General features: G+C 33.4%; 1 protein-coding gene across 1 annotated transcript; it reads right to left on the reverse strand.

Moving 5' to 3' along the window:
* Window positions 1–639: 639 nt before the first annotated feature.
* LOC123526339 (regulator of microtubule dynamics protein 2-like) lies at window positions 640–25,891 on the reverse strand. The gene is made up of 9 exons (XM_045305460.2): window positions 25,542–25,891; window positions 23,202–23,367; window positions 21,620–21,792; window positions 18,999–19,074; window positions 16,719–16,796; window positions 13,694–13,792; window positions 9,071–9,124; window positions 7,794–7,874; window positions 640–5,237 (listed from the first exon to the last, which is right to left on the reverse strand). Exons 1-9 carry the CDS (start codon window positions 25,811–25,813, stop codon window positions 5,181–5,183), a joined length of 1,056 nt encoding a protein of 351 aa, XP_045161395.1. The 5' UTR covers window positions 25,814–25,891; the 3' UTR covers window positions 640–5,180.
* Window positions 25,892–26,471: the final 580 nt, after the last annotated feature.

The following is a 26,471-nucleotide window of genomic DNA, read 5'->3' on the forward strand; positions in this document are numbered from 1 at the left end:
ATTATGCCGGACTATATACCTATACCAACAGCTCACCTTGAAAGTTCGGTTCAGGTTCGCTCAAAATATGAGAGCGATCTACGCCTTGCAACAAGGATTTTACAAGAATTTATGTAGGATTTCTGTAAAACAGAACTGTTTTTAATTGTAAAGAATTCACAAAACATTATGTTACTTCTGTCGAAAGTCCAGAACACATTAAAACTGTTTTCGATGTGATAGTGATGTGAACATTCACTGAACAAATGAAACATCAATAAAACAATCGGGCACCAAATCTTTTCTTCATTGCAACTGAAGAATAATATTCTGAGTAAATTTCTTTATATATATTCAATATAAGCTGGACAAAAGGCATCTTCAAGGTCACAGTTGCAAGATGAAATTTTGCCCCCTATATCATCCCTGTGATAGGGAATGATATAAGGGGGAAAAATTGGTGCAACACCTGTATTCAAGCCTGTTACCACTGCCAAATCAAAGAGAGGCATAGATCTATGTATCAGAGAAAGTACATTAAGTTCAATTTTCTAGATATTCTAACCAGCTATTTCAATGCATAAAAATGATATTGTTTTTTATACTGGCAGAGGCAGAAAAAGTAAATATTGTAAACATCATAAAAATTTAACAACTTCATAATGTGCTACTCAATTTAATTCAATAACACTGTTTTTAAATTTAAAAGAGGATGCAATTTCATACTTGTATGGATAAGCAATAAGCCTCCACCCCAAAGATGTTAAGATTCAGAATATTGCCTCTGTCAATACAATCCAGCTATACACATGCAAAATACACTTGAAAAAAGAATCTAAATTATAAACTGATTCCTATAAAATGTATAAATTTCAGACTATGCTTATCATTGTGTAGAGATTAACCCCTATCCTGCTAAATTTCTATAAATTAAATGAACTTGTCCATCTTTCAATTTGGACAGTACAATTAACTGTTAGGCGTAAAAAAGATTGTTTGTTTCCAGTATCCCAACCAACCCTAAATTTTTGGCCCGACCCTATATGTTTTTATGGCCTTGGAGAATATTTTTTTCAACTTTTTAACAAGAAGTTACAAAACTGCTCTTTTTATCCTTTAAAAATGGCCAGTGATGTTGGAAATGAACTTACTGATGCTCTAAAGGCATAACCAGGGTTTGTATCCATTTTTTGACACAAAAATAATTTACGAAAAGTCTCGCTTTATAAAAAAAATCCAATCTAACTAGGTACCCTAGTTTTTTGAGCATGTTACCAGAAACAAAGATTTTTCTTTAGGCCTTAGAAGAGGTGCATACAAAAACAATACTGACTGAATGGCGAACAGTGCAGACCATGATGAGATGGATAAGCAGGCTGATCATGATCTACACTGGTCGCAAAGGCAGAATCAATTGTGTCCAGCATGATAAGGATTAACTACACGTATGCGTACACATTCAGGTACTGAAATAGCAACACCTCTTTCAAATTAGCAGTAACATGTTATTCAAAACTAATACTGTACAACTTTCAACAATACATAATATAATAATATTCTATCTAAATCAAGTTTCATTTTTATAATCTTTTCAAACAGTTCCTTGTAAAAATAGATTTACAAATATATAAATCATAACAATTATTTATGTAAAGCAGGAACAACCTTTATATATATATGTAGCAGCATAAAAAAAGATCTATACAACTATATAGTAGACACTTACTGACCAGCAAGCCATTCAATAAGTGTTTTATCTCATGACACCAGGAAGTAATTTTTAGTTTTATTTTCAAATTTCTGATTTATTAAAAACGTATTGAGTATAGGCTGTCATATACATGTAGCACAAACTATGGACTAGCGATTAATATAAGGAGTCATAGTCCTTTAAGTCCGGTTGGAGCTGTATTTTACATTTTAACCTTTTACATTAAAATGGACTGGCCCATCATTCAATTTGGGCAGTACCACTTATTATTCAGAGGGGTGTTCACTGAAAATTTACTGACTGAATAGCAAACAGTTGCAGACCATGATCAGACTGCACAGATGTGCAGGCTGATCTTGGTCTGCACTGGTCGCAAAGGCAGAATCACTTTCTGCCAGCAGACTAAGGGTTAACAAGTGTAAACAAAAAAGATCTATTACAGAAACAAATTACATAATACATGTTACATTTTTTTTGTCCTTTGGAATCATAAAATCCATTCAATATTTCAGTATAATAAGAGTATCTCTTAAGCTAACGCTAAGGGACCATGAGCCGCAGAGCCTTGCACTTTTTGTTACCGTTTTCAATTATTTTGCTTAGTTGTATTTCATGTTTCAAAAGGATCTTCTCAAAGATCTATTTTGTTATGTCTACTTTTACATCCTGTAGAAACAAATGCACCACCATGAAGGGTCACTGCCACTCGCAGCAGACGCTCATCTGATTTTTTTGTCTCTGTATAACAGAAATATTGTCCTACCCATGTGTTTTTATGATATTTTTCTAAGTCCAAAAGGGGCCATAATTCTTGCAAAAAGCAGGATGGAGTTATCTTTCTTGCCGTACAGAGTCAGCTTTTTATGGTGAACAAGTGTAGCAAAGTTTAAAGCAATAGCTTTGATAGTTTAAGAGAAAAGCTGACCTAAACATAAAACTTAACCAAGAAATATAATTTTCTAAGTCCAAAAGGGGCCATAATTCTTGCAAAAAGCAATGCAGAATTATGGTACTAGCTGTGCAGAGTCACTGTTAAGGAGAAAAGTTGACCTAAACATAAAACTTAACCATGAAATCTGATATTTTCTAAGTCCAAAAGGGGCCATAATTCTTGCAAAAAGCAGGATGAAGTTAAATTTCTTGCCGTACATAGTCAGCTATTGATGGTGAAAAGTGCTGCAAGTTTTAAAGCAATAGCTTTTATAGTTTAGGAGAAAAGCTGACCTAAACAAAACTTAACCATGGCAGGCAATGCCGACGCCGACCAAGTAATGAGAATAACTCTTTTTTTTCTTTTTAAAAATCAGATGAGCTAAAAATGATTAGGGAGTAAATTTTACATTTCACTTAGCATCTTATCAAATAACCTTTAAAACGAAACTAAACCTTATACAAATACATAGAATTATGAAAATACACAATTTACAACATCAACAAAATTAAGAATATTTACGTAATGAGAACATAATTATTATTATTCTAGTAAATTATAAAACTGTAAAATTTAGATCAGCAGAGTTGCTAGTTAAATTTAAAAATTCAAAAAACAAGTAATTGCACCATTTAGCTGTCAATTAATGATATCATTGTATGTATGAGCAATCTATGTATATGTCACGACCGTGTATGTGAGAATGGTTAATGCTCTTGGTCCCTGATTACTATAAATTTCTTCAACTCATGCTTTGGTTTTCGACGAAAACAACAATAACATATAAAACAAAACATACTTGTATATTGCAATTCAATCCTGATTTTAGAACTCTATCCAGAGAAAATGAATGAACATGTGTACCAGTACAATTTTTGTCTGCAACATTTTAAAGGGTCAGAATTCATGGCAATAAAATCATACTTTATGAAAAGTTTGTAACACAATCAATGTCTACAAATATTTACATGCCATCTTAAATTATAAAAAAAATCTATTTTTATGGCACACATTATGTATTCAAACCATGTATGTTCTGAGCATATTTGTAAATCTCTTTTACAGAGTTGTTGCCTCTACGCTGTCATCTCCATATACATCATCAAAATACTACAAATGTCGAATGTCTGATGGCTATAACTTTAACAATTCAAGCAGCAGATGACATCAAGTAAAAGACATTGAAATATAACATAATGACATGTTGTCACTGTCAAAGACTGGTTTGACTTAAAGTGGGCAGAGGAAACTAACAAACCTGAAGAATATCTAGTGTGTACTAGACTGGCTCCCGTCCCTATGTTTGTTCTTATCTACATATATAGGCCTATATAAGTTTATTCATTAAGAGGGAAGTAACTCCAGCAGGTTGTTTCTACATTGATATTTTTTATTGCCCCTGGCTCTGAACATAGGGTTCAGCCATCAGATAAAATGTGCTATTTTAGAGGCGTAAGATTTTCATATTTTGCCTGCAGTATCTATATAAAAAATAACCATGCAGCCAGGGAGCCAGGCTAAGTGTGTACCTGTGACAAATTTTACAAGAACCAATTCACTAGAACCAGCCAAGATATAGAGGATATTTGTTTCTATTAGTCTAAGATTGAAATATCTTTCACAAGCGAACATTTGATGAAATATTGTCACTAGGGGCATAGCCACAAGTGAAAATGTAAGATATGATATTCATGAGTGAAAGATATTTTAATCATACATGAAAAACATACAATTTTCTTTTAATTTCATGTTTTGACAAAATTTACCCATTTTATAGTTTCTTACCTGTGAAAAATATGTTTGATATTCTTCACTGAAAATATGTTTGATATACCTTTAGAATTTTCACAACTTTGCAACTTTCTTGGTGGATTACATATATCAATAATACTTCAAGCAATATCTTAATTACTTGATAAGTATAGTATATTTAACTACGTGTTGAAGATGTTAATTTTTAATCAAGATTCTTCAAAAGAAACTAGGCTAAGGCAGACATAGAAGAGCAACAAATCTGTATGGGAGATTTCATAATTGTTTCAAAAATGAGCAATAAACAGTTCAGGTAATCTTAGACAGAAAATATAGCTCTGTATTAAATTCAATCCAAATAACAACCACGGATTTCAATTACTACTATTCAACCTTTAACATACTGTGAAATCATTTTAATGTGTTTGTGGGGGACTATTTCTGTGTATTTCTTGGCTATGTCAATCCATGAAATTAAACCCTAATATATCAAATTTCGCATTTATCAAAATTTGATAACCATGCAACATTCATACCCGTGTGAAATAGCCATTTTTTTTTTGCAAAACCCCTGACAATTACACCAACAAAATTACACAATTTCACAGCATAAAACAAAACGAGACTATATTATCAATACTGACTGTTAAAACACAGTAAAACATAATCTCAAGAATAAATCCTTTTTGAACAACCTCATTTTGTCACAATTTGTTCCTAGTCGAAGAGAGACAAACCATTATTATGGCAATTAATAAATATAGTTTATAGCACTTTATGTTGAGTAGATTCTAGTGACCCACAGATTCAGTAGGACCTGTATTTTGCTAACAGTGTTCCAATTTCTATCTCTGACTCTTTATCCTGGAAACACAAAATACATGAAACATTACACATCTTTTTGCAAAAAAAGTTATTATTAATCTGGTACTGCCCTGATCGTTTATCAACAAGCATCTGACAAAAAAAACAAGAGGACCATGATGGTCCAGAATCGCTCACCTCTTCCCACATGACCCAGTTTTGAGTATGACGTCGTTTTTTCTATTATTTGACATAGTGACCTAGTTTTTGAGCTCATGTGACCCAGTTTTGAACTTGACCTAGATATTATCAAGATAAAAATTCTGACCAATTTTCATGAAGATCCATTGAAAAATATGGTCTCTAGAGAGGTCACAAGGTTTTTCTATTATTTGACCTATTGACCTAGTTTTCGAAGGTACGTGACCCTGTTTTGAACTTTACTTAGATATCATCAAGGTGAACATTCTCACTAATTTTCATGAAGATCTCATGAAAAATATGGCCTCTAGAGAGGTCACAAGGTTTTTCTATTTTTATACCTACTGGCCTAGTTTTTAACCGCACTTGACCCAGTTTCGAAACTGACCTAGATATCATCAAGGTGAACATTCAGATCAATTTTCATGAAGATCCATTGAAAAATATGGCCTCTAGAGAGGTCAAAAGATTTTAATAATTTTAGACCTACTGACCTAGTTTTTGAACGCAGTTGACCCAATTTCATACTTGACCTAGATATCATCAGGATGAACATTCAGACCAACTTTAATACAGATCCCATGAAAAGTATGGCCTCTAGAGAGGTCACAAGGTTTTATTATTATTTGACCTACTGACCTAGTTTTTTAAGGCACGTGACCCAGTTTCAAAACTGACCTAGATATCATCAAGGGGAACATTCTGACCAATCATCATGAAGATCCATTCAAGGGTATGGCCTCAAGAGAGGTCACAAGGTTTTTCTATTTCAAGACCTACTGACTTAGTTTTTGATCGCAGTTGACCCAGTTTCAAACTTGACCTATATATCATCAAGATAAACATTCAGACCAACTTTCATACAGATCCCATGAAAAATATGGCCTCTAGAGAGGTCACAACGTTTTTTCATTATTTGACCTTCTGACCTATTTTTTGAAGGCACGTGACCCACTTTCAAACTTGACCTAGATATCATCAAGATGAACATTCTGACCAATTTTTATGGAGATCCATTCATAAGTATGGCCTCTAGAGAGGTCACAAGGTTTTTCTATTTTTAGACCTACTGACCTAGTTTTTGACGCACATGACCCTGTTTCAAATCTGACCTAGATATCATCAAGATGAGCATTCAGACCAACTTTCATACAGATCCCATGAAAAATATGGCCTCTAGAGAGGTCACAAGGTTTTTCTATTATTTGACCTACTGACCTAGTTTTTGATGACACGTGACCCAATTTCGAACCTGACCTAGATATCATCAAGGTGAACATTCTGACCAATTTTCATGAAGATCTCATGAAATATATGGCCTCTAGAGAGGTAACAAGGTTTTTCTATTTTTAGACCTACTGACGTAGTTTTTGACCGCACGTGACCCAGTTTCGAACTTGACCTAGATATCATCAAGATGAACATTCTGACCAATTTTCATGAAGATCTTGTGAAATATATGGCCTCTAGAGCGGTCACAAGGTTTTTCTATTTTTAGACCTTCTGACCTAGTTTTTGAAGGCACGTGACCCAGTTAAACTTGACCTAGATATCATCAAGATGAATATTCTGACCAACTTTCATAAAGATCCCACAAAAAATGTGACCTCTAGAGTGGTCACAAGCAAAAGTTTACGGATGGACGGACGAGGGACACCGCGCGATCACAAAAGCTCACCTTGTCACTTTTTGACAGGTGAGCTAAAAATCTGGTGGTAATGAGATGCTGTGAAAATTCATTCTTTGTTCTAATTAGAGTTACATGGTATATTCATTCTTTGTTCTAATTAGAGTTACATGGTATATCTTAAAGATCTTTGGGAAATCAAACAAATGCTTTAAACTATCTTTATTACTCCTGAATCTGCTTTCTCGAGAAATTGATGTCATATGAGGTGGTTAAGGCTAACCATCAGCAGTATTTAAACCTATGACTTTCAAAGTGAGCAATTGATACTTGATCCAGTATGCTTTAATCCTGTGGAATAAGCTAACTACTGGTAGGTGGTGTACAACACTACCCACCTAGAGGTTTTCAGTTCCATCCAAAAGCGAGGCAATTCTCTATGATGTTTGACATGACACAATATACCTGTCCGTCACTGATTCGTGTTTACTTTTAGAAAGCTAGTTAATATCAGTATGGAGTCTGGAAACATCGATTATAATAACTTGTTACTGTAATTACATAACATCAACCGAGTTGAAAAATGGCATTATGGCAGTGAATCCATAATAACAATCAGAAATTTCTGTTTATTAACTGATTTTGGAATTACCCAGCTGGTTTTCTTGAGCTACATTTACAGGTGGAAACTACCAAAGTAGGATACGGATATACGGTAATAGCAAGTAAAGTACCAACTTTTGTTATTGGTCCAATACCTTAAACTAGTATCAGACATACAAACTTACATCTTGACTAACAGTTGGAATCTGTTGTCCTTTTATCAGCCATTTTACTGCTTCTTGATATTGTCTCATCTCTATATAACACTAAAATGGAAACATAACATTTTTTCCTACATTATGAAAACATTTTAACTTTTCCTTACTTCATCTATGTGTCATATAATGCCACCAAAATTGCTGCAATACATTTTGTATAGATTGACTATCTGAAATGTGAGGGTCTACCTTTTCAAAGCAACAACCTTAAGCAAAATATCTGTAATTTAGGTCAATTTCAGTTATATAAAATAGTCAATTTCTAATGTTCTAATGTCATGAAGCACTAACTGCAAAAGACATCAAAATGAAACAGGAATTAAATGCATATAATATTTCTTTTTTTCCTAAAATCTCTATAGTGTGTTTAAAAAGGGAGTTTACTGACATGCCTTGTTTCTTTATTTCATATATCCCTTAAAGAAATATACTATAACTAGAAATGTGTCCATGGGACACAGATGCCCCCACTTTATGACAATGGACACAAATATTTTCCTAGGTCAGGGGCCATAACTCCTACAATACTGAATGAATCCAGACAAGAAACCCCAGGTGCACAATTGCACATGCTGACCAACATTCCTGTAAACTTTGGTGACTCTAGGTCAAATAATTTTGGAGCTACGAGCTACACAACATTAAAATGACCAATTTTTAACTAAGTCAGGGGCCATAACTCCTACATGACTGAATGAATCCGGACGCGAAACCCCAGGTGCATAACTGCACATGCTGACCAACATTCCTGTAAACTTTGGTGACTCTAGGTCAAATACTTTTGGAGCTACGTGCGACACAACATTAAAATAAACAATTTTTTACAAAGTCAGGGGCCATTACTCCTACAGACTGAATGAATCTGGACGCAAAACCCCAGGTGCACAAATACACATGTTGATCAACATTCCTGTAAAGTTTTGTGACTCTAGGTCAAATACTTTTGGAGCTAGGCCCGACACAACACTAAAATGACCAATTTTTACAAAACCAGGGCCCATAACTCATACATGACTGAATGAATCCAGACGCGAAACCCCAGGTGCACAACTACACATGCTGACCAACATTCCTGTAAAGTTTTGTGACTACGTCAAATACTTTTGGAGCGACACAACATTCTCGGAAGGACGGACAGACGGAGGACGAACGGAGGACGGATGGATGGACAAGTGCAAATCTATATCCCCCCCCCCAAAAGTGGGGGCATAAAAATAATCATAATTTGCATGAGGGAATTTTACCTTAGCTATAAACAGAATATTTTCTTTCCACTTTCCAGGATTCAGTTCATCTGCCTGGAAAATATCAATTATGCATAACATTAATATAACCTCATAAATTAAAGTTTTACAGTCTTACAAACTTTACTTTAATAAGCAAGGACAATCTTCATCAGGAAATTACAAGTACTTTCTTTGGTCATTACAACAGAAAAAGACACTATTTCTTGGCCATTCACAAAACTCAGATTAAGGAGGTAGGTTACCTTAATATATGTATGTGCGCATGCCCAACCGGAAACTAACGTGACGATTTACGATGGCGTTTAGGACAAACTAAATGTGTTTGTATATCCATTCTTCTGAAAACAAATCATGAACCTGTCTCTGATCTGATGCTTTATGGTTTAATAATGCAGAAATAATGAATAAATTGCCGAAGAAACGCTTCAAAACAATGATGCCTTAAGGAGGTAGGTTACCTTCATATTTGTATGTGTGCATGTCCAACCGGAAGCTAACGTGACGATTTACGACAACGTTTACGACAAACTAAATGTGTTTGAATATTCATTCTTCTGAAAACAAATCATGAACTTGTCTTCGATCTGATGCTTTATGGTTTAATAATGCAGAAATAATGAATAAATTGCCGCAGAAACGCTTCAAAACATTGTTGCCTTAAAATGACGTCATTGACGTCATGACGTTACGTGTCAGTTACCGCGCAAAATTAATAGCTTTTATCTTGAAAGTATGTAATTCTGTACATTTTCTTTATTTTAACTATTTTCAAATAACCATTATTTGCTGAAATATTTTTATGAGTCTTTTGCTCTGAATAATAATCAATATTTTGCTTCTTTTATGTAGTTATATTGAAATGTTATGCGGAAGGTAAGAAAATGGATGATGGCAACCAATGTTATTTGGAATATAGTTGGGTAAAAGGTTACTTGTTACGGCCATTTTCAAATAAAAAGTCTAGCAGTTTGATTTGTAATACCTATTTTTCAGGTTCCATTGATAATTTGTTACTTACATACTAAAACTAAGATCTAAAATTGTTCAAATTTCAGTAGAAAATTGTGGTTTCTTAAATTGAATTGATGTTACCATGGAAACGAAGCCCGTGACCTATGTATCTAAATGTAAAATTCAAAAGCGTTGACACTGGTCTATTTCAGAAACACAGCTTCGGCTTTTTATTTTCATTTCAACAATATCCATGAGAATAATAGCAGCACGCTGAACAATTTTTCCATGAAAAATGGCAGACGAGGGGTACTGCTGTACGTATTCTAAGCTATGAAATTTGTTTGAATAAATGCAAATAGCACGAAAATGTAACCTACGTTAGAAATAATATGTTTTAAAGCTACATCAACCAGAAAGATAATCTCATTCAATATTTTTTTAAAGAAATTACGATAAACATCAAGATATAAGCTATTTTAAACATCTCTGTTGCCATGGTTACTTTAAAATTTAAGAAAAATAGGGTACCATATAAAGTGCTTGGTATTTTGCTAATAATATTACCCAAATATTTCATGTTGGTCATTAACAGAATGGCACTGAAGCCGTCGAAAACCCCTATTTTTATACATAGTTGTTTAAAAATGAGAGAAAATGCGTTACCATGGAAACACGAGCCCCGCGACATATACATTTTAAGCTTATATTAGAAAGATAACGTGCATACCAGTAAAATTATCAATTATGCAGACTTCTACGGATATCAATGAAACTAAAATACACTGAAAAGTGTTTAATATCCATATTTTCCTTCTTCTTTCAATATGAAATACCTTTGGAGGGTCATGTTCTTCAAACCTGGATAAAAATTGAACTTGAAGGGACAAAGACAAACGAAATTGAGATTGTAGCAGTTAAAACTTCATATTACACGAAATACAAAAACATGCTGCGGTTCAACTAATTTGAGTTTACCCTTGTAACAAGGTATCCTACCTCCTTAAAATGACGTCATTGACGTCATGACGTTATGTGTCAATTACCGCGCAAAATTAATAGCTTTTATTTTGAAAGTACGTAATTTTGTGCATTTTCTTTATTTGAACAGCAATTATTTCCTGAAATATTTTTTATGAGTCTTTTGTTCTGAATAATAATCAATATTTTGCTTCTTTTATGTATTTAAATTGAAAAGTTATGCGGAATGTAAGAAAATGGATGATGGTAACCAATGTTATTTGGAATATAGTTGATTGAAAGGTTACATGTTACGGCCATTTTCAAATAAAAAACTAGCAGTTTGATTTGTTATACCTATTTTACAGGTTCCGTTGATAATTTGTTACTTGTATACTAAACCTAAGCTCTAAAATTGTTCAAATTTCAGCAGAAAATTGTGGTTTCTTGAATTGAATTGATGTTAACATGGAAACGAAGCCCATGACCTATATATCTAAATGTAAAATTCAAAAGCGTTGACACTGGTCTATTTCAGAAATACAGCTTTGGCTTTTTATTTTCATTTCAACAATATCCATGGTAATAAAAGCAGCATGCCGAACGATTTTTCCATGAAAAATGCAAGATGAAGGGTACTGCTGTAAGTATTTTAAGCTATGAAATTTATTTAAATAAATGCAAATAACACGAAAATATAACTTACGTTAGAAATGATATGTTTTAAAGCTACATTAACAAGAAAGATAATTTTATTCAATATTTTTTATAAGAAATGACGACAAAAAGCAAGATATAAGCTATTTTAAACATCTCTGTTGCCATGGTTACTTTAAACTTTAAGAAAAATAAGGTACCATGTAAAGTGCTTGGTATTTTACTAATAATATAACCCAAATATTCCATGCTGGTCATTAACAGAATGACACTGAAGCCGTCGAAAACCCCGTTTTTATACTTAGTTGTTTAACAAGAGCACCGCCTTGCGGGTGCTGACGCTCATCTGATTTTTTTTGTATAATAAAAATATTGTCCTACCCATGATTTTCTAAGTCTAAAAAGGGCCATCATTCTTGCATAAAGCAGGATAGGGTTATGTTTCTTGATGTACAGTGTCCACTTATGATGGTGAAAAACTGTTGCAAGTTTTAAAGCAATTACTTTGATAGTTTATGAGAAAAGTTGACTTAAACATAATACTCAACCAAGAAAATGATTTTCTAAGTCCAAAAGGGGCAATAATTATTGCAAAAAGCAGGATGGAGTTATGTTGCTTGCTGTACAGGGTCAGCTTATGATGCTGAACAAGTGTTGCAAGTTTCAAAGCAATAGCTAGAAAAAGTTGACCTAAACATAAAACTTAACCAAGAAATCTGATATTTTCTAAGTCCAAAAGGGGCCATAAATCTTGCAAAAAGCAGGATGGAGTTATGTTTCTTGCTGTACAGGGTCAGCTTATGATGGTGAACAAGTGTTGCAAGTTTTAAAGCAATAGCTTTGATAGTTTAGGATAAAAGCTGACCTAAACATAAAACTTAACCAAGAAAACTGATTTTCTAAGTCCAAAAGGGGCAATAATTCTTGCAAAAAGCAAGATGGAGTTATGTTTCTTGATGTACAGGGTCTGCTTATGATGGTGAACAAGTATACCAAGTTTCAAAGCAATAGCTTTGATAGTTTAGGAGAAAAGTTGACCTAAACATAAAACTTAACCAAGAAATCTGATATTTTCTAAGTAAAAAAGGGGCCATAAATCTTGCAAAATGCAAGATGGAGTTATGTTTCTTGCTATACAGGGTCAGCTTATGATGGTGAACAAGTGTTCCAAGTTTCATAGCAAAAGCTTTGATAGTTTAGGAGAAAAGCTGACCTAAACATAAAACTTAACCAGGCAACGCCGACGCCGACAACTGCTCAAGTGATGACAATAACTCATCATTTTTTTTTCAAAAAATCAGATGAGCTAAAAATGAGAGAAAATGCATTACCATGGAAACACAAGCCCCGCGACATATACATTTTAAGCTTATATCAGAAAGCTTACGCTCATACTAGTACAATTATCAATTATGCAGACCTACAAATATCAATGAAACTAAAATAACCTGAAAAGTGTTAAATATCCGTATTTTTCTTCTTCTTTCAATATAAATACCTTTGGAGGGTCATGTTCTTCAAACTTGGATAAAAACTGAACTTGAAGAGACAGAGATAAACGAAATTGAGATTGTAGCAGTTAAAACATCATATTACACGAAATACAAAAAATTGCTGCGGTTCAACTAATTTGAATTTACCCTTGTAACAAGGTAACCTACCTCCTTAAATCACATGTTTATTAACAATTTTATGCCATGCAACAGGCCTCGGGAGTATAACAGGATACTGTGAAATCATTAATATTCATGGGGGACTAATTTTCGTGGATTTCGTGGTTGAGTCTATCCACGAAATTTTATCCCAACGAACGAATAAATTGCCCATTCATTTCATGATCATAAGTTGAAATCCACGAATTCATATCCCCACAAAATTGTCATTTTGACCAAAACCACGAAATTTCATGCCCACGAAATTTATTGATTTCACAGTAATGGTCAAAATATTTGAATATTAAAGTTAAATCAACCAAAGACACCAGTATCTGTGATTTCATTAGTTACTTCTGAATAAAGTTATGTCTATTTAAATAAGGCAGAAGCTATTTACCTTTAAGAAATGTATGACTGCTTCCTCTGCAGTAGAAGTGGGTGGGGTAGCAAACAATGCTGCAGCTGCCTTTCTCTCAATCCACGATAACATGTATACCTGGTAAATATAAAACAGCTTTTTTAAATATTCTGCAACATACAAAACAGACAACATTTTCTTTCGTAACTTTTGAACTTTGCACATACAATTTCAATGAATTATTGGCTACTGCAAAAACCTTCCAGTAAATATGAAAAAAAAAATACCTATTATACTTTCAAAGTTTTGAAGTTCATAAAAATTTGTAAAAATAAACAAACAAGTATCATTAAATATTCACCATAAAATTATATATTTTTGTAGCAGTATAAGCAAAGCATACTGCTAATAATGGGATGGTACTTTGTTCAAAATTACTCCTGCTACTATTTTACTGTTACAAAACTGGGTTACAAAACCATTTTTCCCACTCTTCAGTGCAGATTATTCGATATTACTAATGTACACTTATTGAATGGCTTGCAAGACAATAGTCAAATACATTGCTGGAGACCCAAAGGTGTGTCTGCGTGCGTGCATGTGTTTAAACTTCTTTATAGCTACCAACAGTAACCCATATTGGCTGCACCTCAAGGAGACTGTTGGTAATTATAGTGGGTGGAGAGTGAAAGATATAGAAGACACTTCAATACCATAAGCTTCCCAGGTTGTTCAGCGTGCAAGGTGTAAAGCACCCATACACCCAGATGTGCAGGCTGATCTTGGTCTGCACTGGTCGCAAAGACAAAATCACTTGCTGACAGCAGGCTAAAGTTTAAACAGAGTCATGTAATATCAAGTGACAGATAATGGCATGCTGGAAAATTGCCACCTATTTTGTTATAACTTCTATTACAGATAGCATAGTAACTGTTGTCTTTTTATGCCTGATTTCAGTGTTTTACAAGCAAGTATGTAGTATTATTACTCAATTTTTGCAGCTACTTGCCCAATACTGTATCAACCTACACATCAGTTCTGATAATTTCCAAGCTGAATCAAGTGTGCAGATTTGAGGTGCTATGCTTTCCATTTCTTTATGAAAAAGTGGATAAAATTCAGATATTATTATTAAGGCATTTCATTTCATTTATCAAACAAGGAGCTGCGTTCAATAAACACTTGATGCCCCCGGTGGCATCCTTGTCGATACAAAGCAACCTAAGTCCAAAACGAGGTTATGGTCAAACTGAGGTCAGGTGATGTTTGAAGATGAGGAATGGTCACAGGTTACATCTGTATTAGTATCAATTCATTCTTGTAAGCAGTATTGATAGACGAAACAGTCCCATTTGGTTAACCAAGAGATGGCCCAGCAACCTAAGCCCAAAATGAGGTCAAGGTCAAAGTCAAGGTCAAACTGAAGTCTAGTGATGTTTCAAGATGAGGAATGGTCACAGGTTACATCTGTATTAGTATCAATTCATTCTTGTAAGCGGTATTGATGCTAGACGAAACGGTCCCATTTGGTTAACCAAGAGATGGCCCATATAAAGCAACCTAAGTCCAAAATGAGGTCAAGGTCAAGGTCAAACTGAAGTCAGGTGATGTCTGAAGATGAGGAATGGTCACAGGTAACATCTGCATTAGTATCAAGTCATTCTAGTAAGGGGTATTGATGCTAGACGAAACGGTCCCATTTGGTTAACCTAATATGGACGGACGAACGAACAAACGAACGGACAGGACAATCACTATATGCCTCCCAAATCAGTAAATGAAGGGGGCATAAAAAGACTTATTTTACAAAGCATATATTACAATAAAGGTACAGATGACAATTTTAACCCAAACATAATTTTTTTTATTTGCCTTAAAGGCACTGACCTCCAGATTTGGCTAAAAATAATCTTTCTTTCAAATTGGTCATATTATGAACATTAGAATATGAGTTTTTGTTTCTAAAAAATTCCAAATCAAGAAAAAAAGACGACCGCGTCAGGAATCAAACCCTGGACTGCCGCGGCAATAAAGACATTTTACCATAGTTGTAACCAATAGTGCTATAGTGGAATTAGTGAATACTGGCTTCAAAATATAGATATTTATAATCGAGACAGTTTACATGCAGTAAAGCCTTACAAACGCTTTTCGATTTTCATCGTAAGAAGTAGTAAAAAGAGTAAAAATTCTCATGTGTTTCCATAACATATAGTTTGCTAGTAATTAAGTTTTAAGGCCTTCTTAAGAAACAGCACTTATTTCCTGATATCTATAAAAAAAAAAAAAAATTATTGTCAAACGATCTGGAGGCCAGTCCCTTTAAAAATATGTGATGTCATTTTCTTGTTTAGTATGTAAACTTATCACACTTTGTTTAAGAAATAACATATCCCAAACAGTGATTGTCATTCAATAAAATCATTCTTTGTTTTGATGCGAAGGAATTATATCACGAAGGCACAGCCCGAGTGATATAATAATACGCATGTAAACAACAATGATTTTATTCATGAGCAAATCACTGTTTGATAAAATATTTTGATTCTAACATATAATCAAGGATTATTATGTACATCCTTGATGACATCAAATATCTGCCTGATATCTGTTGATTTCTTTTCCAGCGTGCCGCTATGCCATCTAATGCTATGACATTATAATAATGAATTGTTGAATAATAATATAGTTTTCAGCTTTCCTTGTTTAATAGGAAAACAAATCAGGTTGTGTTAGAATTCAACATAGTTTCAAGTGAACAAAAAATTCAAGTAATTTTCTAGAATACAAAGAATTATACAATCAATATGTAGCAGTATTAGGGTAGACAGTGTCGAGGAAAATATGACAGACATGCTTCAGTAGGCCTGCAATTTAAATTTCTAATGGAGTGCTGACTAACCTAACATACTCATCCTAGGTCCAAATTTTAGGGAGAAGTGACTTCTCCCTCTACGGAATTTAGGCAGAAGTGGAGGAATTTAAGTAAAATTTAAGCAGAGTATTTCTTGTTTCACCCCTATAATCTTATATTTCAGACAAATTTTGTAATTCTTATACTTACACTATAGCACCATCTACCTAGCAGATAATGATTGGATGGGTCTTTTGGTTTCAATGATATTGCTTTCCCTATATGTTCCTGAATTATATAAAAATATTGTTCATAGAATATGGTTATACAATAAATCCACAAAAAGTACTGCTATAAAATAAACAAAGTCACAAAACTGGGAAACGGACAAAATCCCCCCTGGACAAAATCCCCCCTGCTATTTTTAATCTACCCGGACAAAATCCCCCCTGTGAAATTATCAAGGTGGACAAAATCCCCCCTGTGAAATTATCAAGTAGGACAAAATCCCCCCTATGATAAATTTTTGAAGTGGAAATAATCCCCCTTTAACCAAAAGTATCCCCGTATTAATAGTTCAGCTGTAAAACGCCCTTGACCCTCAAGACAACTGCGGTTCAAGATTTGAAGGTTCCAAATTCAAAGATGTTGTTTCTTTCTCGGATTTATTTACACTAATTTTTATCATTGCAAGTTTTTCATTATTAGTTAATTTTACCATTTAACTTTGTTATTACTACTTCTAAATTTATTGTACTTAGATAATAATTTCTAGTAATGGATGGTTTACATTGAAATATTTTATTTGCATATCTGTGTTGGAAAAGTTTGTCTTAAACTACAGAATATTTAATTTGACAACTTTTAAAGTCATTATACTAAAACAATTAATAATTAAAATAATTATCAATTGATGTACTACTGGTTTGCCTTTAAGTAGTATAATTCATTATCCATTTACCACTTGATGTTTTTCAAAGTTTTGTACATGTATGTCAGGATTCACTCAAATATTATTTTGGTAAAGTATATATAATAAGATAACTATATTCTTCATCATAACTAAATTCATAACCATGGAAGTAATAAAAAGTAACAAAGGTTCAGTGAAACCAAGTATTGATGGTTATTTTTATACCAAAAAGAAATCTTCAAAGACCACAATTGCATTAGAATTGCTTAAGTGATACATGAAAGACATTCCATATAAGATGAATAAAAGTAGATTGCCAAACTGACAGTCATTTAAGGTGATAATTATCTGGTCCATGTTTTCAATGTTTTTAATTAATTTTTATCATGTGTTTATTACAGTGCTTGCTTTTTATGTAATTAAGTGGTTACACAATAGAATGCATTTCCTTTTGATATTGTAATAATATAACAAAGTGCTTTAAACATGTGCGGTAATTGTTTTTGACTGTAAATATTTATTTATTCCAGTCTCATCCATATACATTATAAACAAATATACATGTGTACAGCCATTCTATACGAATTATTTGAGACTATACAGCACATAAAACAACATCATTATTTGTTTGTGTATATAATTATGTATCCATTCTGTAATAAAAAGATAAAAAAAGTTTCCGTTTTTAATCACTGGGACTTGATCTCAATCCTGGTTCCGATCAGCAGTTTTCACCAGTCCCAATTCTGAGGGAAGTCTCTTCCCTGGAACAATACCAAGATACAAGGGGGATTTTGTCCACCTCAAAAAATTATCATGGGGGGATTTTGTCCTACTTGTTATTTTCACAGGGGGGATTTTGTCCACCTTGATAATTTCACAAGGGGGATTTTGTCCAGGTAGATTAAAAATAGCAGGGGGGATTTTGTCCAGGGGGGATTTTGTCCTAGACTCCACAAAACTCCATCACTACTTGCAGCTACTTGAAGTTCAAAACCTACTGCCTTTATCAAAATGAAATATTTTCAGTTCTAAATAACACTGTTAGTTTTGGTACCCATACATATCAACACAATCTCAACAAAAATTTCTAAGATTATGCAAATAATATTGAGTGCAACAATTTCTATTTACGTTAATTGTCCTTTTAGTAAATAAGGTCATATATATAGAAGTAATTATTTCAAACTGATTAAATGAACAAATGCTTTTTTTCCTTTGAAATTACTTTTTTTCTGATTCCAGTATCCATTACTGTATGCTAAAATGTCAAATTCATTAATCCATTGTTTTCTTTAAATCCTTTCATGCAGATTTGAAAGTTCAGAAATAGATTTTAAAAGTTACTTTAACAATCCATGTGTCTAAATTCTACAACAAAATAATGTTCATTATTTTGGTACAAAAGAATCAAGATATAACATCATAATTATGCATATCAGCATGAAATTATTTCTTTTCTTAACTTCATGACAATGATTTGTAGTCACACTGAAAATAAATCTACTTTTCTGCACAGAAATCAAAATGTTTCAAATTTTATGTTCTGGACTAACTGGATATAGAAAGCAGTTTACCTTATATATAAATCCATTTTTGATTTTCTCTTGAGTTCCTTCATACTCTCCTATACTACCTATCGTTATTGCAAACCTAAAATTTAGAAAATACAATACAGCCATATACGTACTGTGAAACAATGCTTGTTCCAGTATTGACAGCTCAAGTACCTTGATTCACTTGTTACTATACAAGTTTTATAACCTTGGGAACGAATCTGAAGATCAAGTCTGTTACTATACAAGTTTTATAACCTTGTGACTAAATCTGAAGATCAAGTTTGTTACTATACAAATTTTATAACCTTGTGACTAAATCTGAAGATCAAGTTTGTTACTATACAAATTTTGTAACATTGGGACTAAATCTGAAGATCAAGTTTGTTACTATACAAGTTTTATAACCTTGGGACCGAATCTGAAGATCAAGTTTGTTACTATACAAGTTTTATAACCTTGGGACCGAATCTGAAGATCAAGTTTGTTACTATACAAGTTTTATAACATTGGGACCAAATCTGAAGATCAAGTTTGTTACTATACAAGTTTTGTAACCTTGGGACTGAATCTGAAGATCAAGTTTGTTACTATACAAGTTTTATAACATTGGGACTAAATCTGAAGATCAAGTTTGTTACTATACAAGTTTTATAACCTTGGGACCGAATCTGAAGATCAAGTTTGTTACTATACAAGTTTTATAACCTTGGGACCGAAACTGAAGATCAAGTTTGTTACTATACAAGTTTTATAACATTGGGACTAAATCTGAAGATCAAATTTTTTACTATACAAGTTTTGTAACCTAGGGACCGAATCTGAAGATCAAGTTCGTTACTATACAAGTTTTATAACCTTGTGACCGAATTTGAAGATCAAGTTCGTTACTATACAAGTTTTATAACCTTGGTACCGAATCTGGAGATCAAGTTCGTTACTATACAAGTTTTATAACCTTGGTACCGAATCTGGAGATCAAGTTTGTTACTATACAAGTTTTATAACCTTGGGACTGAATCTGAAGATCCAGTTTGTTACTATACAAGTTTTATAACATTGGGACCGAATCTGAAGATCAAGTTTGTTATCATACAAGTTTTATAACATTGGGACTGAATCTGAAGATCAAGTTTTGTTATTACCGGTATACAAGTTTTGTAACCTTGGGACTGAATCTGGAGATCAATTTTGTTATTATACAAGTTTTATACCATTGGGACTAAATCTGAAGATCAAGTTTGTTACTATACAAGTTTTCTAACACTGGGACTAAATCTGAAGATCGAGTTTGTTATTATACAAGTTTTGTAACATTGGGACTAAATCTGGAGATCAAGTTCGTTACTATACAAGTTTTGTAACCTTGGGACCGAATCTGGAGATCAAGATCGTTACTATACAAGTTTTATAACCTTGGGACCGAATCTGAAGATCAAGTTTGTTACTATACAAGTTTTATAACCTTGGGACCGAATCTGAAGATCAAGTTCGTTACTATACTAGTTTTACAACATTGGGACCAAATCTGAAGATCAAGTTTGTTACTATACAAGTTCTATAACATTGGGACTGAATCTGAAGATCAAGTTCGTTACTATACAAGTTTTATAACATTGGGACTGAATCTGAAGATCAAGTTCGTTACTATACAAGTTTTATAACCTTGGGACCGAATCTGGAGATCAAGTTTGTTACTATACAAGTTTTATAACATTGGGACCGAATCTGAAGATCAAGTTTGTTACTATACAAGTGTTTTATAACATTGGGACCAAATCTGAAGATCAAGTTTGTTATTATACAAGTTTTATAACATTGGGACTAAATCTGAAGATCAATTTTGTTATTATACAAGTTTTATAACTTGGGGCCGAATCTAAAGATCAAGTTTGTTACTATACAAGTTTTATAACCTTGGGACCAAATCTGAAGATCAAGTTTGTTACTATACAAGTTTTATAACCTTGGGACTGAATCTGAAGATCATGATTGTTACTATACAAGTTTTATAACCTTGGGACCGAATCTGAAGATCAAGTTTGTTATTATACAAGTTTTATAAAATTGGGACCAAATCTGAAGATCAAGTTTGTTACTATACAAGTTTTGTAACCTTGGGACTGAATCTGAAGATCAAGTTTGTTATTATAAAAGTTTTATAACCTTGGGACCGAATCTGAAGATCAAGTTTGTTATTATAAACGTTTTATAACCTTGGGACCAAATCTAAAGATCAAGTTACAAAGTGCTTCCAACAAAAATGTTCCGACTTACTGGACTTACTATGTTCTTTAAAATATATATTGGGTATGTGTGGCATTATCTTTTAAAAAAGTCTTATTTCACTGCAAGATCTAAACAAATGTCATGCAGACATACATGTATGGTACATCTTTATGGTCAACTGCTAGATACACTAAAAATATCATTAAATGTACGATGCATTCAAATTTTTTTGACAGTAAAAAATTAAAAAACAGAACAGTTTTCATGTAACAGACTTGATTTTGCACTGTGATCTCACTATAAATAGCCTTGCGCACAATTTTTTACCAAACAGGCTCCAATAACCGAAAATATTTCCTTAAAAATTCATGAACAATAGTATTACAAAGAGTACATGTAGTAAAAAAACATACCATTTATGAGCATTAGCACATTGGTCATCAAGATCAAGTGCTTTTTGAGCTAAATCTTTGGCAGTGTATACGTATTCTTTTTTCTTCTCTGCATCGCCACGTGCACCAAGTATTTGTGAAACTTGAAATGTGGTCTTTGACAGCCTCCAGTAGAAATTGGCATCTGTTAAATACTGCAAGTACAGTTTTCAATTCAGAATTCATAAACAACAGAACATAATTAACAAGGAGCTGCGTTCAATAAACACTTGATGCCCCCGGTGGCATCCTTGTCGATACAAAGCAACCTAGGTCCAAAACAAGGTCAAGGTCAAACTGAGGTCAGGTGATGTTTGAAGATGAGGAATGGTCACAGGTTACATCTGTATTAGTATCAATTCATTCTTGTAAGTGGTATTGATGCTAGACGAAATGGTCCCATTTGGTTAACCAAGAGATGGCCCATATAAAGCAACCTAAGTCCAAAATGAGGTCAAGGTCAAACTGAGGTCAGGCAATGTATGAAGATGAGGAATGGTCACAGGTTACATCTGCATTAGTATCAAGTCATTCTAGTAAGGGGTATTGATGCTAGACGAATTGGTCCAATTTGGTTAACCTTGTACGGACGGACAGATGGACCAACGAACGGACAGGACAATCACTATATGCCTCCTGCATCAGTAGATGCCGAGGCATAAAAATCTTTATAGTAAGAATGTTCTATTACCAGTATCCTTTTTTCTCGTATTCTCAGGGTTTCTCATACTCTCATTGTTTTTTTTGCCTTAAAGTTTTCGATTGATACAATGTTTTATTTCGTAGACATATATGGTACAAAACTGACACACTGAAAATTTCAAGTGATTTGAATAAAAATTGATGAAAATATTGGCATTTTACTGAATTTTCCGAAAAATTCTTTTTTTCTGGTGGTGTAAGCAAAACTGCCATGAATTATTCACTATGCAATTAATTGTCTTTTCTTGATTCATTTACTACAGAATATATCTTTTTATTACACCATGGTAATTTTAACGTTTTAAATTCTACAAGTTAATTGTGCTGAACTGAGGGAATAGTCAATTTCTAAGGTTTAGGGTGATATCAAATACAATATCAAAACAATTAATTCGGATAATTTCTGTAACTTCTCCTGGCTCCATCTGAAAGACGAGTGAATTTTCTACAAAATATACCTAAATACTGTTTATTTTGGGATATAAAACAACCCCTAAGGCCCCTGAGAATATGAAAAAACAGCATAAATGTCACAATCAACAGTCAGCTAAAAGCTGGCTGCCTCCAAATCCAACTAAGTAGACAAAGGTATAATTCAGACATTATTTGGAAAATGCCAGAATCTTATTTTAGGTATTTCAACCATGAATAAAACTTTTATTGGGACATTAAAAAAAATCAGAACAACAAACATTTAAACAAATCTTTAAAGTTTAATACAATGTTCTTTTTATGTAATGATATCATGTACAAATGTATATTCTTCTGCATTGGGTGTTTTTGATTTCCCAAAGTGGAAGTTTCAAGTATTCTGGTTTCACATAGCAACCAAATTTTTTTATTAGCTTTTTAGCAGCAATACCTTGCTTTTATTTCTCTGAAGAATATCGAAAGCTTTTTCTTTGTCTTCGTCCGTCCCTTCCAGTAACTGATCAACTTCTGTAAACACTTCGTCTCTTGATTCAATTTCTTGTTCTGTTTGTGTTGGTGTTATTATAATCTGCTCTTCCAGATCCTCTAAATCACTCCTAAAATTGGGAAAACTGGACATCAGTTTCAGCAACATCTTGGAAGAACTTCACTATTATATTTTTGTTGTGAATAGAGAAATCGTTCAAGAGTTCCAGTCATCTGGACATGCTGAACAGAAGCAATCTTAAGTTAGACCAATACATGTTTGTCATACAGAGAATTGCTGATTAACAGTAAATAATTTCCAAGGTGGCATTTGATAAAGTAAAATTACTTTAAAGATAAAATTCTATTCAATCTGCTTCTTACTGAAATACTCGTATTCTCTTTAAAAGTTATATTTTTGGAGTTTGATACTCTGCATGAACATTGTTTACTTGAGATGAACAGTCTTAATTATAAATACCTATATTTAATGGTCATTACATACATAAACCTCTGTGGCAGTATTGTTAAAGACAGCAGAAAATATTTTATTGCCACGGCGGCCCGGGAACGATTCCTGACGCAGGCACCTTTTTTTTCTTCATTTGGCATTTTTAAGATAGCTTAGAAACAAAAACTCATATTCTAATGTTCATAATATGACCGAGAATGATAATTTTTAGCCAAATTCTGGAGGTCAGTGCCTTTAACATGCCATGGCATCCTGGTCCATTTCGCTTGTTTGTTTTGTTTGGGTTTGACCAAAGGTGTCCGGCACATGAGTGGATTGAGTTTAATGACTTAATTTTATTTTAGTGTCCTAGACACTTATTTTAATGTCCTAGAGCCATAATTATCAAAAACCCATACTAATATGACTACTCCCTAGACCTAATTAATCAGTGTTCCTGGATTCTGTTCCAGTACAAATCTGTTCTCTGCAAGTAACTGTCACCTTCCCCATATGAATCAGAGGTGGAGGCTGAATGATATATATCAGACACAGGTTTGTTAAACAGACCTCTAGACTCAGGGTCTAGATATTGACTTGCCTGATTATCGGATCCCTAGTTATGGTAGCCAGAACTAGGGATCCGATAATCAGGCAAGTCAATATTTAGTTATTTTATCTACCGACAATAAATGAATATTGAATTGTCTGATTATTGGATCCCTAGTTCTGGCTACCATAACTTAACTGACACTGTTTTTATTTTCTGATGGTTGCGTCCAAAGATCCATGATAGCAATATAAACATATCTGAGCTGAAATGTTTCAGCTACCCGAGCCCTAGAGGCTAGCCACTGCCTTTAATTATCACAAATGAAAAAGATACAGTCAACTCGCCAATAGAGAATCACTGCCAATAGCGGGTCACTTGAAAATAAAATGTGAATCTCTCTTAAACATATCAGAGTATTCAATATTTAAGTATCCAGTTATATAAACTTATCATTTAGCAATTATTAGACAAAAGAAAACAGATCTAATCTAATGAGTTTGAGTTCCATGAGTAGATAACTCTTGCAACCATGTTTCATGACTTGGATTTTAGCATTCTTGAATTCTTCAAAGTAGAATATTTTTGAGCATACCTCACAATTTCTTAGATAAAACCACACAAATTTGGTACCATTTTGAAGAGTGAAACGCACACTTTCGTAGGAATAATATGATTATGAATTTTTGATTGACTTCGATGAAAAAAAGTGCCATCAAACAGAGGCGGTCATTCAGCCAATAGAGAATCACCCATTTCAGGGATAATCAAAAGGTTGTTTATTTTGCTTAAAAATACAAATCAAAGGTTGACTTGATGTTGTACTGGTTTGAACTGGCAAATCTAGATAAATAAATAAGGTTCCATGAGTCAATATTTTGATTTTAGTTTTAGATATAGGTGGTGCTAATTATGCATAGAAATACAACTGTGAAAACTAGTGCTATATTCTTTGACTTAATATCTCCTCTTTGAAATGTAAACGTACTTGAAATGTTTATTTCTAATACCACAGTCATGTTTTGTCAGAAAAAGACAAATTTCAAATGGATAATAAAAAGATAAACTAGGTGACCCGGCCCCTATTGGCAAAAGTGACCCCCTTTTGGTAAATCAGACAGGTATAATATTTCATCATAACTTCAGACATAAAAGAATGATTCAAATAAATCAAACATTGATATGAATGTGAGCAATAGTTTTAAATGTTAGTAAGTTTAGATATCATGAAAGTCTAAACATTCTTCACTATATGCTAAAAGTTTAGATAGTGACCCGCTATTGGCGAGTTATCTGTAGTTTACCCTCCATAAGCTTCTTCATAAACTTCCTCATCGTCATCTCCACTGCTTGCTCCCAAAGAAAAGAAGCCACTTCCTGGACTTTTACGTCTTCTACCAGCGTTGTCAACTTTCTCTTTCAGCTGGCAGACCTCGGTTTGAAGCTCTGCGATCACCCCCGATAGGCTATGCAATTCGCGCATAATTTTCTGTGTCATCCGCCAATACATGATGCCTATGACCATACCAGCACCAAGAGATGCAAAGAAAGCATTGTTCTGTCGAAAGAAGTTCATTTTACTGTGCAGGTTTTGAACGAGGAATTTCGACCGCAGAGCTGTCAAAACATGTAACTCTTTTCATCCTCCAATTGAAGAGTTTGCAAAATTGTCAACAAGTATTGTCAATCGAAAAGCTTATTTTTTCTTTAAATAAAATGCCGTACGTACTTATTAGCACACAGATTCGTCTGGTAAGTTGTAAAATATTCTTTCTCTTAAATTGCTTTGCGGTTGTCAAGCATTTTCCTTGCATAATTCTGGAAAAACAACTAAATTTTTAACGACCTTTCCAGCAGATTGAATTGACGTAGTAGTCAGAATTCGGATTGTCTACATTTTTCGGATATTTTGTAGATTTAATTGGTGGGTAACAGAACTAAGCATTTTCAAGTTGTAATTTTTTACAGTATTTGCTTTACTGTCAGATCAGTAGTTCTACATAATACAGGGGCGGCCAAATCTGATTTTGACTTGCTTGTTCATGTTTGTCATTTGATTTTTTTTACTTGTCCGTATGATAGTTATATAGTAGTCTGGTCAAATTTCACTTGTCAGTACAGGCTTTGGGACAACCTGGGCAATTGCAATACGGACAGTTGAATTTGCCGCCCCTGCATAATATATTAGCAGTGATACAGGTATTATATGTACATGTTGCAACAAATTATAAGGG

The sequence above is a fragment of the Mercenaria mercenaria genome, chromosome 1 (genome assembly GCF_021730395.1).
Source record: "Mercenaria mercenaria strain notata chromosome 1, MADL_Memer_1, whole genome shotgun sequence".
In the NCBI taxonomy this organism is placed as follows: domain Eukaryota; kingdom Metazoa; phylum Mollusca; class Bivalvia; order Venerida; family Veneridae; genus Mercenaria; species Mercenaria mercenaria.

Excerpts from the sequence above, each read along its gene's own strand:
- LOC123526339 (XM_045305460.2), bottom strand. The coding sequence starts at position 25,813 with ATGAACTTCTTTCGACAGAACAATGCTTTCTTTGCATCTCTTGGTGCT. Across the intron at positions 19,075-21,619 it reads TGTGCTAATGCTCATAAATG|GTTTGCAATAACGATAGGTA; the intron begins GTATGTTTTTTT and ends TCTAAATTTTAG. Across the intron at positions 13,793-16,718 it reads TAGGTAGATGGTGCTATAGT|GTATACATGTTATCGTGGAT; the intron begins GTAAGTATAAGA and ends TATATTTACCAG.